Here is a 14,197-nt window from a genome sequence, read left to right as displayed (position 1 = left end):
CGTCAAGATCATTTTTAATGGTTCCAAAGTGGGCTCAAAGGAGTGATTGAGTGACTGAGTTTACTCAAAGAAGAACATGTTTCAGCCTCCTCCAGTTTCTTGACAAGATGAGGAAGTTTTACATCTTTTAGAGCTTTTTTGAATGAGTCATAAGCAAGTTGTTCTAGTGTACAAAGATAGTCCACAAGTTCTGTTGCACCTCTTCGGGGTGTCTGTTCTTTGATATCTTCATACTTCCTGTCTTCAATTACATTATCTTGGATCAGCTGATCCAATATGGAAAGAATTACTGGATGAATGCTGTCTATGATGTCTTTTCTGCAGGACTTTAGAACATCTTTTGGTGGTCTTTTCTGTTGCTGTTTGGGATGAGTCTCTTCTGATCCCAGTTCAGAGTCTGGTGGTTTGGGTTGAGTCTCTTCTGATCCCAGTTCAGAGTCTGGTGGTTTGGGTTGAGTCTCTTCTGACTCCAGTTCAGAGTCTGGTGGTTTGGGTTGAGTCTCTTCTGATCCCAGTTCAGAGTCTGGTGGTTTGGGATGAGTCTCTTCTGATCCCAGTTCAGAGTCTGGTGGTTTGGGTTGCATCTCTTCTGACTCCAGTTCAGAGTCTGGTGGTTTGGGTTGAGTCTCTTCTGATCCCAGTTCAGAGTCTGGTGGTTTGGGTTGAGTCTCTTCTGATCCCAGTTCAGAGTCTGGTGGTTTGGGTTGTGTCTCTTCTGATCCCAGTTCAGAGTCTGGTGGTTTGGGTTGTGTCTCTTCTGATCCCAGTTCAGAGTCTGGTGGTTTGGGTTGTGTCTCTTCTGACTCCAGTTCAGAGTCTGGTGGTTTGGGTTGCGTCTCTTCTGATTCCAATTTGGATTTTGGTGGCTTGGGTTGAGTCTCTTCTGATGTTACATGTAGTTGTAAATCAGAGTCTGGTGGTTTGGGTCTTAACTGAGGATCTGATGACTGTGGTGGGGCATCGGGGGGTTTTGTTGGTTCTGCCATGTTTTGTGAGTAGCTGAAATGTCCAAGTTGCAAACCTGAATGGGCAAGAAAGAATTGGCAGATACCCTCCATTGTGAGGAATCTTTATGACCAGACTGTGAAATGTTTTTAACATTTGTTGGATATTGAAGGGTTGATACCCTAGCCTGGTTGCCATCCTCCGTAGTTTATGCCGGCTCCATAATGACACTGGCTTGTATATAGCCAGCGACATTAGGGAGCCGGTGGAATATAATAATGGAAGATGGCACCCTGAGGCTATTGATACCTAACCTGGATGCCATGCTCCGTAGTATTCGCCCACTTCCTAATGTCACTAGCTACCACCGGGTCTGGACTTGCTGACATATATAACGTCTGGTGATGACGTCATGTAATGAGCTAGCCCGAGCAGCGGGGCTTCATTTGATTGGCTGAGCCTCAGGGGCAACAGCCAATGGCACGCCTCCATTATTCATGTGACTTTGTTTTTTGTAAACACAGATTTTCGCGCGAGTGTTCCTTTTTTTCTATTTTTAACGGACCCTTTTGCGTCGTGATTGCAGAGTCAACATCAACCTTTGCGGCTTGTGCATTAGCCATGTTGATGATTGCGGAACACCTCTACACTCAGGCACATCTCAAGCACGCTTTAGCGTTTGGTTGGTGTTGGACATGTTGATGAAAATAAGATAAGAATAAGGATCTATCTTAACGTAGTCGTTTGGACGTTTGAACGGACACTAACGTCGCTGTTTCAAAAGGCTTACCTAATATGTACACACCCAAAAAAGCTCTTATAATTAGATGTATTGAGTAGGACCAATCAGTGCGCTCATGCAAAACCTGGACCAATATTCAGATTCAAGATGTTACATATGTCAGCAAGTCCAGACCCTGTGGTAGCTAGCAACATTAGGGAGCGGGCAATACTACAGAGGATGGCACCCAGTCTAATTGATACCCTGCTCTGTGATCTGAGGCTTATTGTACATTGTATGAAGCAGTGAAGCACCTATACAGCAGTGTACGGTTTTGTATCAGAAAAATTAGGTACAGGTCCAAAATACCAAATCCCTCAGTTCCAGTACTGTACCTAACGCTGCCTATTTGTGACATTAAATGTGTAAATAGCTCAGGTCCCCCATGGATCCCAAAGTAAGGACAACATGACTGTGTGTGTTACAGACTGGTAGAAAGATCTGTTGCATATTACATGTAGTTAATATATGCTCCTTCTAAATGTCACTTTGGTCAGGTTTGTGTTGCAGGGTAGAAGATGATAACTGAAACATCTTAGTTTTGCCTATGTTTGTACTGACATCAGTTCAATTTGTAGAGGAAGGTTGGGTGCCTACTCTCCCTACAAAGTTGGCCTGTCACATCACGCACCATCACATCAAATCTAACTGTGCACTTTTTACAATCCTGTAAAAGGTTTACTTCCCATGTCAAGCATCCTTATGTCTTTCCTAACTTCTGTACTTGGTACGTCATACAAATTTGTACAACCTTCTTCTGTGCACCCTCACATCACTCTCCAATTTCATACGTTGCACACCCTCACCCTTCCGCTTGTTAGCTTGCCTATTACGACATACCCATTACGTTGAGTTTACTCATAGGATTATTGTAAAAGAATAATTCAAGGTTCTAACTTGTAAAAAGCTATTCAGTAAAGCTGGAATTTGTCCTTTACCAAAGGTCCAACTTGTTGAACAAAGCAGGGTCATTTTTATGCTGGCTCATGAGTTTCGCTTGGAATTGTGGGAGTAGTACACACACGTGTAACAAGCTTGGTCACGTACACACAGTCTTTAATTATGCTGCGTCACTGAGGCTTTTGTCTCAGAATACTCACTTAGAAATGTAGATACATGTACAATCCAACTTAGTTTGCCCCTTCATCTTTATTTATATGGCTTTAGTCACATGAAGGAAGATTCATAATGGGCGTCAAAAACTAATGCACTGCAAGGACCGTTAAGACTTTCCAAGACTAAGACACATTTTATTTATCTTCTTATCAAGTTTCAGGGTTTTTTTATTTCTAAAAAGAAAATGAACTTACCATGGGTACATGTATGCAAGGTGACTTGTCTGATGCTCAGCTTCTCATACCTCTGATGTAAGGTGTGGACTGACTTCTTATATATAGTTGCTGGTCTCGTGATGCCAGGTCCTCAGGCTTCTGTTTGAACAATTTCAAATCCAACCAATCCTCTCCCTTTTGACTTTGTACCTCAAACTTTGATGTGTAATTTTTGGCCAGGGTACTAATGGACTTTGAGTTGTTTTTCACAGTTGTAAGAATAAAGGGCAATACCAATCAGATAAGAATTAACTGTTACATAGTAACATAGAAATTTTCATGGTCAGCATCATCTGAAATTAGAACTGAAAATTAAGACCATGTGAACTTTTATTGAATAAGACTTAGTATAGATCTTGCAGTACTACCACTGTCACATTTTGAGAACTATTAAGTCCAGATTTTGCCACCCCTCTGTTTAAAGATGATCAAATTCCAGTCATGAATTGTTTCATTACCTTTAATAAAAGGATAAGGCATAGTGTGAAATTATTACACTTGCCAGTTTTGTTGTTTTTGACAAGCTGCCTGCTGCATAACAATTACACTCATAATATCAAAGCCTAAAACCAACATATTTGCAATATAACTACTGTACAGCAAAGAGCTTACTATATAATAAGTGCATGCAATACCTACAATTTCCACTGGAAACACTCAGGGTACTTAAATGAATAATGGGCAATCTTCACCTTCACCTTCAAATTTTTGTATATATGGAAGCCATTGTCATAACAGCAGAAGATCCCATTATGATTAAGATAAAACAAAAATTTCACATGGTCCAAAACACATGTATTGAACATTATCACAGCTCAGGTATGACATAAAATCGTTTAATCAGCTATACATTTTCCTCATGACAGAGCCTCAACAGACACTGTGGTTGACCGGTTGACCTACTCTGCCTACATGACCACAGCACGCTCCCTGTTTGAGAGGGACAAGCTTCTGTTTGCTCTGCTGGTGTCCATGGAGGTAAGGACAATATAAAATACATTGTACAATGTTGCATGACATGTTTTAGCCTCAAGTCTATTATTTGTAGATTGGAAGCTACCTTTCACATAATTCTGCTGGATCACATAGATTGCGTTATATACTGCCACCATGAAAAAACATGTCTAAAGACAATGCATTGTCGCCCAGTGTTAAGTACCCCAGCATGTCTAATAAACCGTGCATATCTGGGGGAGGGGAGTGCAGCCCTAGTGATCTCTCAAACACACCTGAATTTTGAAGTGGTAGGTATATGTACCCTTGGTAGATATCTGTTAAATGGAGTTAAAACAATTAAAGTGCTGTTGGCAGAAATAATTACTGATTATAGCATCAAAATCTTTCTTTTGAAGAATCATAGGTCATTTCATGCGTCTCTTAAAAAGCATGTGTTCATTAGCACTAAAAACCTGTCAGTCACATCGTTGTCTTTATTCAATCCTTGTTTCACTTCTTCCCCAGCTTGAGGACTCAGAAGGCAGACTGGGGCCAGGTGAGAGGGAGTTCATCATATCTCCGACCTTCGCTTCAACTGTCATGTCTACCATGGGGTATGGGGTCGGCTCTGATGCACGTGCTAATGCCAGGAAGCCATTTGATTGGATGTTGGATGACCAATACCATAACCTTCAAGTACGTGAAGCACTCTTATAATAATCATTGTCTGCAATGTAATTGAGTACTTAGTAGCATCATATGTAATTTAAATAAGACTTTAGTGCATTGAAATACTATGTGGGAGGGGGGTGACCTTGAAATTCAGTACATGTATGTCTACAGTGTGATTTCTTGCATTTTGCTTGTTTTTTGTAGATATTGAAAATGTATTTTTTTCCTGAATGTAGGTTTTGGCAGTATACTACCAGTGGTTCCAAGACGCCTTTGACAAACTACCAAAAGACGGTCGTGAGATGCCGTGGCGAACGCTCTGTGAGAACGACAAGCCAGAACTGGCCGCCCTGCCAGACAAGATGGACGACTACTACACCCCCATGCAGCGCTACTGTGTCATTCGGGCCTTACGGAGCGATCGCATCATGCATGCCAGCTCCAACTTTGTGTCCAAGGTTTTGGGTAAAAAGTGAGTACCGTATATCCAACATCTGCAAAATGGATGAAACAACAGAAAACCTGTATAGCATCAACTCAGTTTAAACCATTCCTGGGCCAATTCTTACTGCAGGAATTCATTTAAAATTCCATTCAGCTTAGACATGAAATAGTTTATTTTTTTACCATAGAGAGGAACTTTCAAACCTGTCCTGTCCTTGGTGCTGAATTCCTGGTTTCCCGCTGAATCTCTCACTGTTGGGCTAATGGATCCTCTTCCCTGAGAGCTTGTAGACAGATGCCCATTACTATAGAGAACCATTCCCATTCATAGAACTACCAATTCGAGCTCAGAATTCTTTGTCACAATAAAAATCAGTCCAATAGGAGTTTGGGGCTCTCTCTCACAATGGAAACCAGTCATTACGGTGTTGTGACTTTCTAAACAATCAACCTTTTTAAAACAGGTATGCAGGGGAGATCCCACTAGACCTGCCAGGTGTGCTGAGACAGTCCACCCCGCAGACTCCCATCATCCTGCTCTACACCTCGGAGAGTGACCTGGCTGAGACACTGTTTACGGAGTTCGCCGCCAAGAAGCAGGAGGCGTGCCAGGTGGTGTACCTCAGCAGTGGCAGTCCGCAGGAGGAGAGGAGGGTCCGCAGGGCCATGGCAAAGGCTGCAGAAGAGGTACAAGCTAAATAATCTGTTGCATTTTTGGCGACACCTTCGGGGCAGAGCCTTTTCTTCTTGTCTGCTATTTTTTTCTTCTCGTTTCATTTTGTTGTTACTTCATTGCCAAGGAAGAAAACTATGACAATTGTTTTGGATAAAACAATTGAAGTACTGTCTGAGCTTTATGTAAATACTGCCTTGAGCTAACATCATAATTCATATTATCATATAGCCAGGCAACGTCAACCTATGAGAAGCCTCCATTTCCCATTGGTTATCAGGCTGTAACATCATAAGTGGTGAATAATGAAAAAAGTGGTCAGTTATTATCACTTTTAATTAGAATAAGCAACCACTTAAAATGTTATTGCACCTCACCAGGGATTATCTCCACTATCTCAACATATACACCTCGGGGCAGGGCATTAACCCTTTATCGGATTGTATTATCATTGTGAGACTCAGTGTAATATTTTTGTCACTTATCCAGGGTCACTGGTTGCTGCTACACAATGCTCACAATGCCCTGCACTTCCTGCAAACCCTGGACACCACCCTGCAGGAGAAGAAGCTGCTGGCTGACTCCAACTTCCGCCTGTGGGTGTCGGCCCAGCCCCACCCCAAACTCCCCATCCACCTGCTGCAACATGCCATCAAAGTAGTGGTGGACACTCCCATGGTGAGAACTGTTGTATATTTGGTTTGCTATCTCTGGTTTTGTTTTTGGTGAGTCTGTCTGTGTGTTTGGTTGTGTTATTTGTAGTTATTTACACATGATAGACACAAAAGTTAGGTCAAAGGTTCCAAAAATGTTAATCTCATATCCCATCACTTTTCTACTGTGTGCATGTCTGTTGCCTAATTGGAGCCAATAGGAGATGCATATTAGACAGAAGTAAAAATGTAGTTGCATTGAAAAGCTAGCAATCTTATTGGTAAGAATGTGAAAATAAAACTTCATCATTATGAGAGAAGTCTTAAATCTACATGAATCTACACAATATACTTAATGCTTTATCATTTCCACAGATGATGAGGGACCACATGGTGAGGTCCATGCAGTGGATAGAGCCGGAGACTCTGAAGACCAGCACGCGGCCTGAGTGGCCTGCCGTCCTACATAACCTGTTCATGGTGCACGGAGCTCTGCGCCTCAGGGCCAGGTTTGGCAGGGGAGGCTGGAACAGGCCTGGGGACATGATCTTTGGCAACAATGAACTGCAGGTACGTTCATTACCTTGTGTATCTTTAAATAACACATGATGTTTTAAATATATCAAGTAAGGCAGCCATTTTGTATTTTGATTATAACAATTATGAAATAAATTTTCAAAATGCACGTTCTAATCTTGTACTACATGACACCTATGTATATCTATCTGGAGCACCAAACCCTAGAAGCAAATACTTGCTTTTGTGATATTGAAGTTGTGTTGTATTGTATTTCAGGAGGGCCTGAGGCTGGTGTTAGATGAGTTCAGTGACACCACTTCCACTGACATGCCTGGTACACCTGGGAAAGGCATCGCATGGACCGCACTCAGATATATGCTGACAGAGGTATGGGTGTCCTTTATGATTGTGCACTTATGAGTCACAAAATAGTATAGATGAGCACTAGGATGAGCACCATAAATCCATGATAGTGACCATCAAAATATCATAAAGTCTCAATGTGTTCAAAGCACAATGTCATCTTAAAACATATATCCTGCATTTAAAATACCAATTGTTTAGTTTATCTCATAGTAGCAGGAAATGATAGATAGTTGCTGTCAATCATCCCTGGATTGGTTTTCTAACGAGTTTTCTTGTTTCCCAGGTAATCTACGGCAGCTATGTGAGTGATGAGTATGACCAGCAGACCCTGTCAGCCATGGTGGACTACTGGATGGGACCCAATGCCATGAAGAAGGAGTTTGAAGTCCCCAGATGTGAGTTGTACACAAATCTTATCACAAGCAAACAATAAACAATAGATAGCTGCAATACCTGAATAATCAATGGCGGTGTGCACTAATTTGTTTTGATCGAATAACTAGTATGTGCATAATTTGTATTCTACCCACAGTGAAACACAAGATCCCTGCTGCCTTCTTTGCCAACTACATCCGGTACAACTCCCTGGTGCAGGCTCTGGAACAGATCCCTAACTTCTTCCTGGATGTGCCTGAAGCCTGTAACATGCACTCATTCACTGAGGTATGGGATTGAGCATTTCAAACACAATTTCAGAGTATTGCATTTTACCCACAAGAATATGATGACATATAAAATATAACATATTGTAACCAGTGGAAAATAGAAACCTGCTACTGTAATGATATTACTTATCTAGAACATACGTACATCTGAAGCTTACATGTACCTCATTTTTAGGTTTTTTTATAATGATCAGATTTCAACAGTCTAATGTTGTGACACAATTTCTCTGGGTTTTGTACAGACCCTACTGGGAGATGACCAGTACATCTTCACCAGACTCAACAGTGTGTACGACATCATGCCATCCTCCCCCACCCTCAGTCATGTGGTATCTCCCAGACCCCCCACTCCATATGCAGGTATGTGGTACAGTCCAACATCTCTGACTTCTTCTTTTCCTCAGTCCATCATTTTGCCAAAAATTATCTTCTTTTTCCAATTATCATTATAAGGCTTAGTCTATATAGTGACCATTACTACATTGTAACAGAGACTAGTTAAATTAAATATATATCATATTATATACATCACACTTTTCACACCATCCCCCACCTCTCACCCAGGTCCCCCCCTGACGACTATCAGTGCGACCAGTAGCCTCCCCCTGGTGGTGAATCGGGGGGTGTTTGCCACCCAGACTTACGCTGCACTGAAGAACAGGAAGGAACAGGAGTTGTACGAACTCTCCACCACTCTGCTCACTAAAGTACCCAGGGCATGGGGAAAGGTTGGTGTGAAATCATTCTTTTCTGAAAAAATAATCATTGAAAATACATGTAGTCTTTTTGAAACGAAAATTGCATGGCACATGCTGGCTTTGGAATGCATTATTCATTCTATCATTAATTATTAAACTGGTAACATTACATTATGGGCTGCAACAGGTGTCAATTTGAAAGTATTTTTTAAACTTTACAGCAGCATGGCTTGACAACTACATGACATTGTGTAATGATTGGACTGTCTACTGTGTTTCAGGAGTACATCGCTGACCGTATCAAGAAACTGGGAGGAGCCACAGCCTTTAATGTGTTCATCCAGAGAGAGGTTGAAGCACTGATGAAGCTCATTGGTGAAGTTCGCAGGTCACTCAATGTAAGTAACTGTTACACTGATATTTAAAAGAGACAATGGCCAAGTTGTGTTCACCTCATCTAACAGAATAGTAATGTTGCCAATGTCAGATTTCATTTTATATTCATGCCAGATTTATTTGTAATGTGGATTTTTGCAAAAAGCAATTGAAAAGACATTCAAGGACTTAGTTGGCAGGATGAACAATTTTCTGACAATTTTATGCAATATTAGCCCAGTTACAACCTGTTTGATAATTCTTGTGGCTGTTGTTTTTTCCCTTTCCTTCATGCCATAGGTCTTAACTGGTTGGTAAGTCTGTACTACGGTGTAGATTGTGTGACACATACTTTTTTGCACATCCTGCATTGACACCTACAGTGTTTCATTAACCAGAATTTCATTGATTGAGAGTGGCACACGTAAGTTTCAATTCTAAGTGTTATAAGGTGCACTCATTGCTCAACCTCTCTGCCGCAAAATCTAGGTAGTGCACTGACAATCAAATATACTCAGAGTTTGTTTTTTCTGGTCAGCAATGCACTGCCTGTGTGAGCCCACTGTGAACTTTATAAGCCCCTGTCAGGCTTTAAACAATGCATCATTGACAGAATCACTCAGGGGAGAAAATTTTTGTGTAAGCAAAGAATATTTCCTTTCAAATTTAAAACAGCATGTTTTACCTTTTTTGAATCTTCAGGCCATCAAGTCAGCAGCTGACACAGTTGAAGGCCTCCCCCTGGGTGACCAGTTGTCGAAGGATTACCTGACAGTTGCGGATGACCTGTACCACTACCGTACGCCGGAGCTGTGGTGTCGTCTGGGCGGGGATGCCGTCCCACCGCCAACATGGAACCCTGCACAGTGGCTGACTGACCTCACCAACAGACACGCTCACTTTGAGAAGCTCTTGTCTCAGGTAAGATAGACAGATGTCAATCATTAGTTTAAAACTTACACAATATGTATCTTTGAAGAATTTAGCCAAAGAGCTCCATCATACATGTATCACAATGTTTTCAAAGATGCTGAAATATAGCTACTACAATGTAGGTACGCCAAAAAGCAGTTACTCAAGCAAAGCAACTGGATATGATTTTGGAAATGGTCGTTATAGCTACTAGGAAATTATGTCGCAAAAGATAGATTTTGAGAATAATTAAAGCTACCATAACATTAACTGCAGTTACATAAGCCAAGATTTTAGACTTTTCCAGAAATTGAGGTACCAAGTAGGGCATACATTGTACATGAACTTTCACATTATTACAGTAACTGTTTTTTAAACGATATGGTTCCATGTTGGAAATCTTTAACTCCCTTTGAATAATTTACAGGGGAGAGAGAAGTTCCCTGCTTACTGGCCAGGAGCGTTTTTCCAGCCTCGTGCCCTGTTTGGGCTGCTCAAGTCTGAGTCAGTCAAGAACTTCACAGACAAGTATGGATATGTGGAGCCTCTCATGTTCCAGACTGAGATCACAGCAAGGGACAAGGACCATGTAAGTGGTACCAAACATGAAAATAGCTGTATATGATATTAATGATACTTTTGATGATGTATGCACCTCATAGTGATTCACAAGAGTACTTGATAATACACATTAGAACTAGAAAGGCCAATATTTGCTTTGGAGCAAATACAGCGATGGGTTCACCACATTTTATGACATGGCAGGGAAAGAATGAGAAACACAAGGGAAAACAATGATTTACATTGATATAACTATAATATGAAGTAACTTACAACTAAAACAACAGTTGGATAGCTATTCCCTACTTTATTGGTTAGGATTTTTAATTGCATAATGCAAACTGTTGATTTTCAAAAAAAAAAAAAAACGTTCATGCCCCGCATTCCAATGCTGGAGCAGAAAAGCTTGAAATACCTACCAAAACACTTGAATAAAGACATACTGTCAGTATGGAAATGCTCTGTGCAGGTGTTAATCAAGTTAAATCCCAACAGCCAATCAGCAAGAAATGCTCTGTGCAGGTGGAAATGCTCTGTGCAGGTGTTAATCAAGTTAAATCCCAACAGCCAATCAGCAAGAAGTATAGAGGAAAGCTGCATGCCTATTGGTTGATGCCCTGCATTCCATTGTGATGACTCATGCCCAGACGTGGTAAACAAGGCACACTAACACAGTAATACATTTGCTATAACACAGCCAAAAAACTCAAATAAAACCATTCTAAAAGCCTGTATCACAAAAATTTAAAAAAACGCCTAGGGGTATTTGCCCACTGTACCTCCATACCAAATTTCAGGACCTTAGGCCCTAAAATGAAGAAGCTGAATCCATTTAAAGATATGGCAGGAGGAGGAGGAGAAGGAGGAGGAGAAGAAACATCAGAAAAAGCAATATGGGTTCACCACCACTTCGTGGTGTGGTGAACCCATAATTAGATCCTGACAGCATTAACTTGTATATTACCAAAAATGGTTTTAAAGCTCAACATAAACTCACAGAAAGTAAGAATTGTGGGCTAAAGGTTTACAGATATACAGTTGCATTTGCCCATAAATACATGCTCCTATAATTTTGTCTTTAAATTAGACTCATAGATAATATTTTCTTCTTTCACTCTTAGCTGAGAGATCCTCCCAACGAGGGCATGTTTGTATTTGGGCTGTACCTGTGGGGTTGTACATGGGAGAAGACCACCAGTGAGCTCCTGGACACGCCGCCCAAGTCCGGCCCCTCCACCCTCCCCGTCATCCACGTCACGTGTGTCCCGCAGTCCGACAAACTCACCGACCCCGTCAAGGCCGCGGAGACGTACCAGTGCCCGTGCTACATCTCCCGTACCAACTGCAGGGAGCCAGTTCTCACGCTGGACGTGCGTCATGATGGCATCACTGCTACTCGTTGGTCTCTGCGGGGGCTGGCGGGAACGCTCAGACCTTTCTAGCGCCCCCTATCTGAGGCTGTATGCTAATGCAGAGCAACGTGGCAGTTTTGTCAATATAATGCACTTCCAGCATGGGAACGCAAAGATTGTAAACATTCAAAATTTACACCTGTAACATTACAAGCTTTCTCTACTGAACAACAACGGAGAGTAATATTATTAACAAAGAGAATTGTCAGAAACAGTTGTTAACAGTCTAGTAAGTTTTGTTTGAAGAGATTTTAATCCTAAGCTCTTGCTTCATGCATATACTTTATGTATTACACATGATTGCATAATGTGCTATTAACATAAACCTGAAATTTTTAAGGAACAAGCTTTAAACAGACTTTGAGTGTTTGGAACCCTTCTTTGTGTCAAGTTAGTATCATATAATTTTGCTGAGAGTTACAGCAATATGTATGCTGCTAGTGTTGTAGCCTGACTAAATCGCGCTCCTGGCGGCCAGCCGAGAGCTTGTATACACAGGCTACTAGTGTTGTACAGTTAAAGACAATCAGATCTTACACTTTGACAATTTAACTGCCAAATGATTTCAGAAAAGATATTTTCTGCAAGCCAAAGTTACAATAAAAGTTCTATGCACTGAGCTATATCCGTCCTGGTAAACGTACAATCATTATATTACATGACTGTTCTTTTCCGTCCTCAATGCCTAGTTTAGCTAATCCGTCCTATTCTTGACATACCACTTTCAAACCCAGCCAAAGTTATTAGCAGTAACTGTTCATCCGTCCTATGAGATTTGTACCTTTTAAGTTAATGCTTCCATCCAAGATATGGTAGAAACTTTGTACAAGCTGTATCAACATTCAAGTGAAATGTGTATGATATATATTTGCATATTCAAGACTAGTAAAAATTTGCATAATTGTAACTTTCGAGATTATAGTGATAACTGTTGAGTGTTACTGCCCATTGCATTTTGTATCGTACATTTCATTATTATTATGATTTTTGTGGTGTATTGACTATGCAATGGCAGTATGTTTAATGAGATTAATCTGTTCGTATTGCATGCATTTATGGGCTTTATAGTGTGTATAATATTGATTTGGAAGTTTGTATATGTTGGTGTTCAGAATTTCTTAGAAAGTTTTACATCAGGAATGCTTTGTTTTTGCAATGGGCTGCTAGAATACTACATTTTTGTAAAGGTAAATTTTGTTATAAGGCTTATGTTAATGTGACAGTTGAAATTAAAATGTATGAGGTTATTGAGAAACGTCCGGTTTATTTTCTTTTTTTTAATACAATGATGTATTTCTTGCTCTACTTCTCAGTTTTTCCTGTGATATTAACCTTCTTTCTGTTGCCTAACTTGTAAAGTTGAAATGCATTGTCTGCTTATTACCAAACATTAGTTATCATTTGCCATCAACTATTATACTGACTTGTACTTGTTAAGGTCTTATCATCTTCTCATGAGTAGCCAGTGTCATTGAGTATATAGTAACCATTCACTATATGATGTTCCACAGTAAAATAGCACATTGTTGTGTATTATCTCTGATTTTCTGTGAGCGCCATAGGATTCATGCAGACTTTTTACTGTTGGCATGATTGTGTTGTACCAGCTGTTTTGCAAATTCTTCTTTTAGGATGGGTTGTCCCTGCCACACGTGACCCAAACGTCATTTTGGTACGTACACATACCTTCTGTGTATCACGCCCATAGTTAAATGTGAAATTTGAAGTCTTTCATAAACATTGGTAAAAACTATAATAGTAAAGCTTAAACATGTAAAGTAAAGCGTATTTTACAGTACGTTGAAGTTATCGATTGGTGTCAAGTGCCAAGTATTGTCTTGGATATTATAACATATAATTAAATTGTATTCGATTGATAATTTTTAAATTTGGAGGGCATGGAGTACTAGTATATTATGGTTTCATCATTCATTAGAAGTAAAATCTATAACTTGGAAAAAAACAATTTATATCTTTTTATATTTTATCTGCACCAATACAGTTGATGCTCTTTCACGAAGATAAAGTAAAGGAAGACGGTCACCATAGACTGAACTTTTAAGGTTGGTATGAAATCCATATCAGTTATGTCCAAAAAAATTATATTTTCTCGCCACAACGCTGCCCGCTGGTCCAGTACATGCATATTTCCCATACGCACCATTACAGGCATTTTTCATCCCCAGTTACAACATAGTCACAGTGACACGTGTTTGAAACGTCGACGCGTCAGCTGCCACTTGTCATGAGTTGT

General features: G+C 40.4%; 1 protein-coding gene across 1 annotated transcript in view; it reads left to right on the top strand.

Annotated features, from left to right (window-relative positions):
• LOC109481091 (dynein heavy chain 5, axonemal-like) overlaps positions 1–12,314 on the top strand; it is a 39,661-nt gene extending 27,347 nt beyond the window's left edge. Inside the window, exons 12-20 of the mRNA XM_019783562.1 lie at positions 7,231–7,341; positions 7,604–7,715; positions 7,853–7,983; positions 8,228–8,345; positions 8,550–8,713; positions 8,965–9,081; positions 9,761–9,979; positions 10,398–10,559; positions 11,653–12,314. Coding sequence (XP_019639121.1) covers positions 7,231–7,341; positions 7,604–7,715; positions 7,853–7,983; positions 8,228–8,345; positions 8,550–8,713; positions 8,965–9,081; positions 9,761–9,979; positions 10,398–10,559; positions 11,653–11,973 — 1,455 coding nt within the window. The 3' untranslated portion in view covers positions 11,974–12,314. The remainder of the gene's footprint in view (positions 1–7,230; positions 7,342–7,603; positions 7,716–7,852; positions 7,984–8,227; positions 8,346–8,549; positions 8,714–8,964; positions 9,082–9,760; positions 9,980–10,397; positions 10,560–11,652) is intronic.
• The last annotated feature ends 1,883 nt before the right edge of the window (positions 12,315–14,197 follow it).

The sequence above is a fragment of the Branchiostoma belcheri genome, unplaced genomic scaffold, assembly GCF_001625305.1.
Source record: "Branchiostoma belcheri isolate BF01 breed outbred unplaced genomic scaffold, Haploidv18h27 scaffold54, whole genome shotgun sequence".
NCBI lineage: Eukaryota > Metazoa > Chordata > Leptocardii > Amphioxiformes > Branchiostomatidae > Branchiostoma > Branchiostoma belcheri.
Note: the sequence above shows the minus strand (reverse complement) of the source record. Positions and strands in the feature narration are given on the sequence as shown.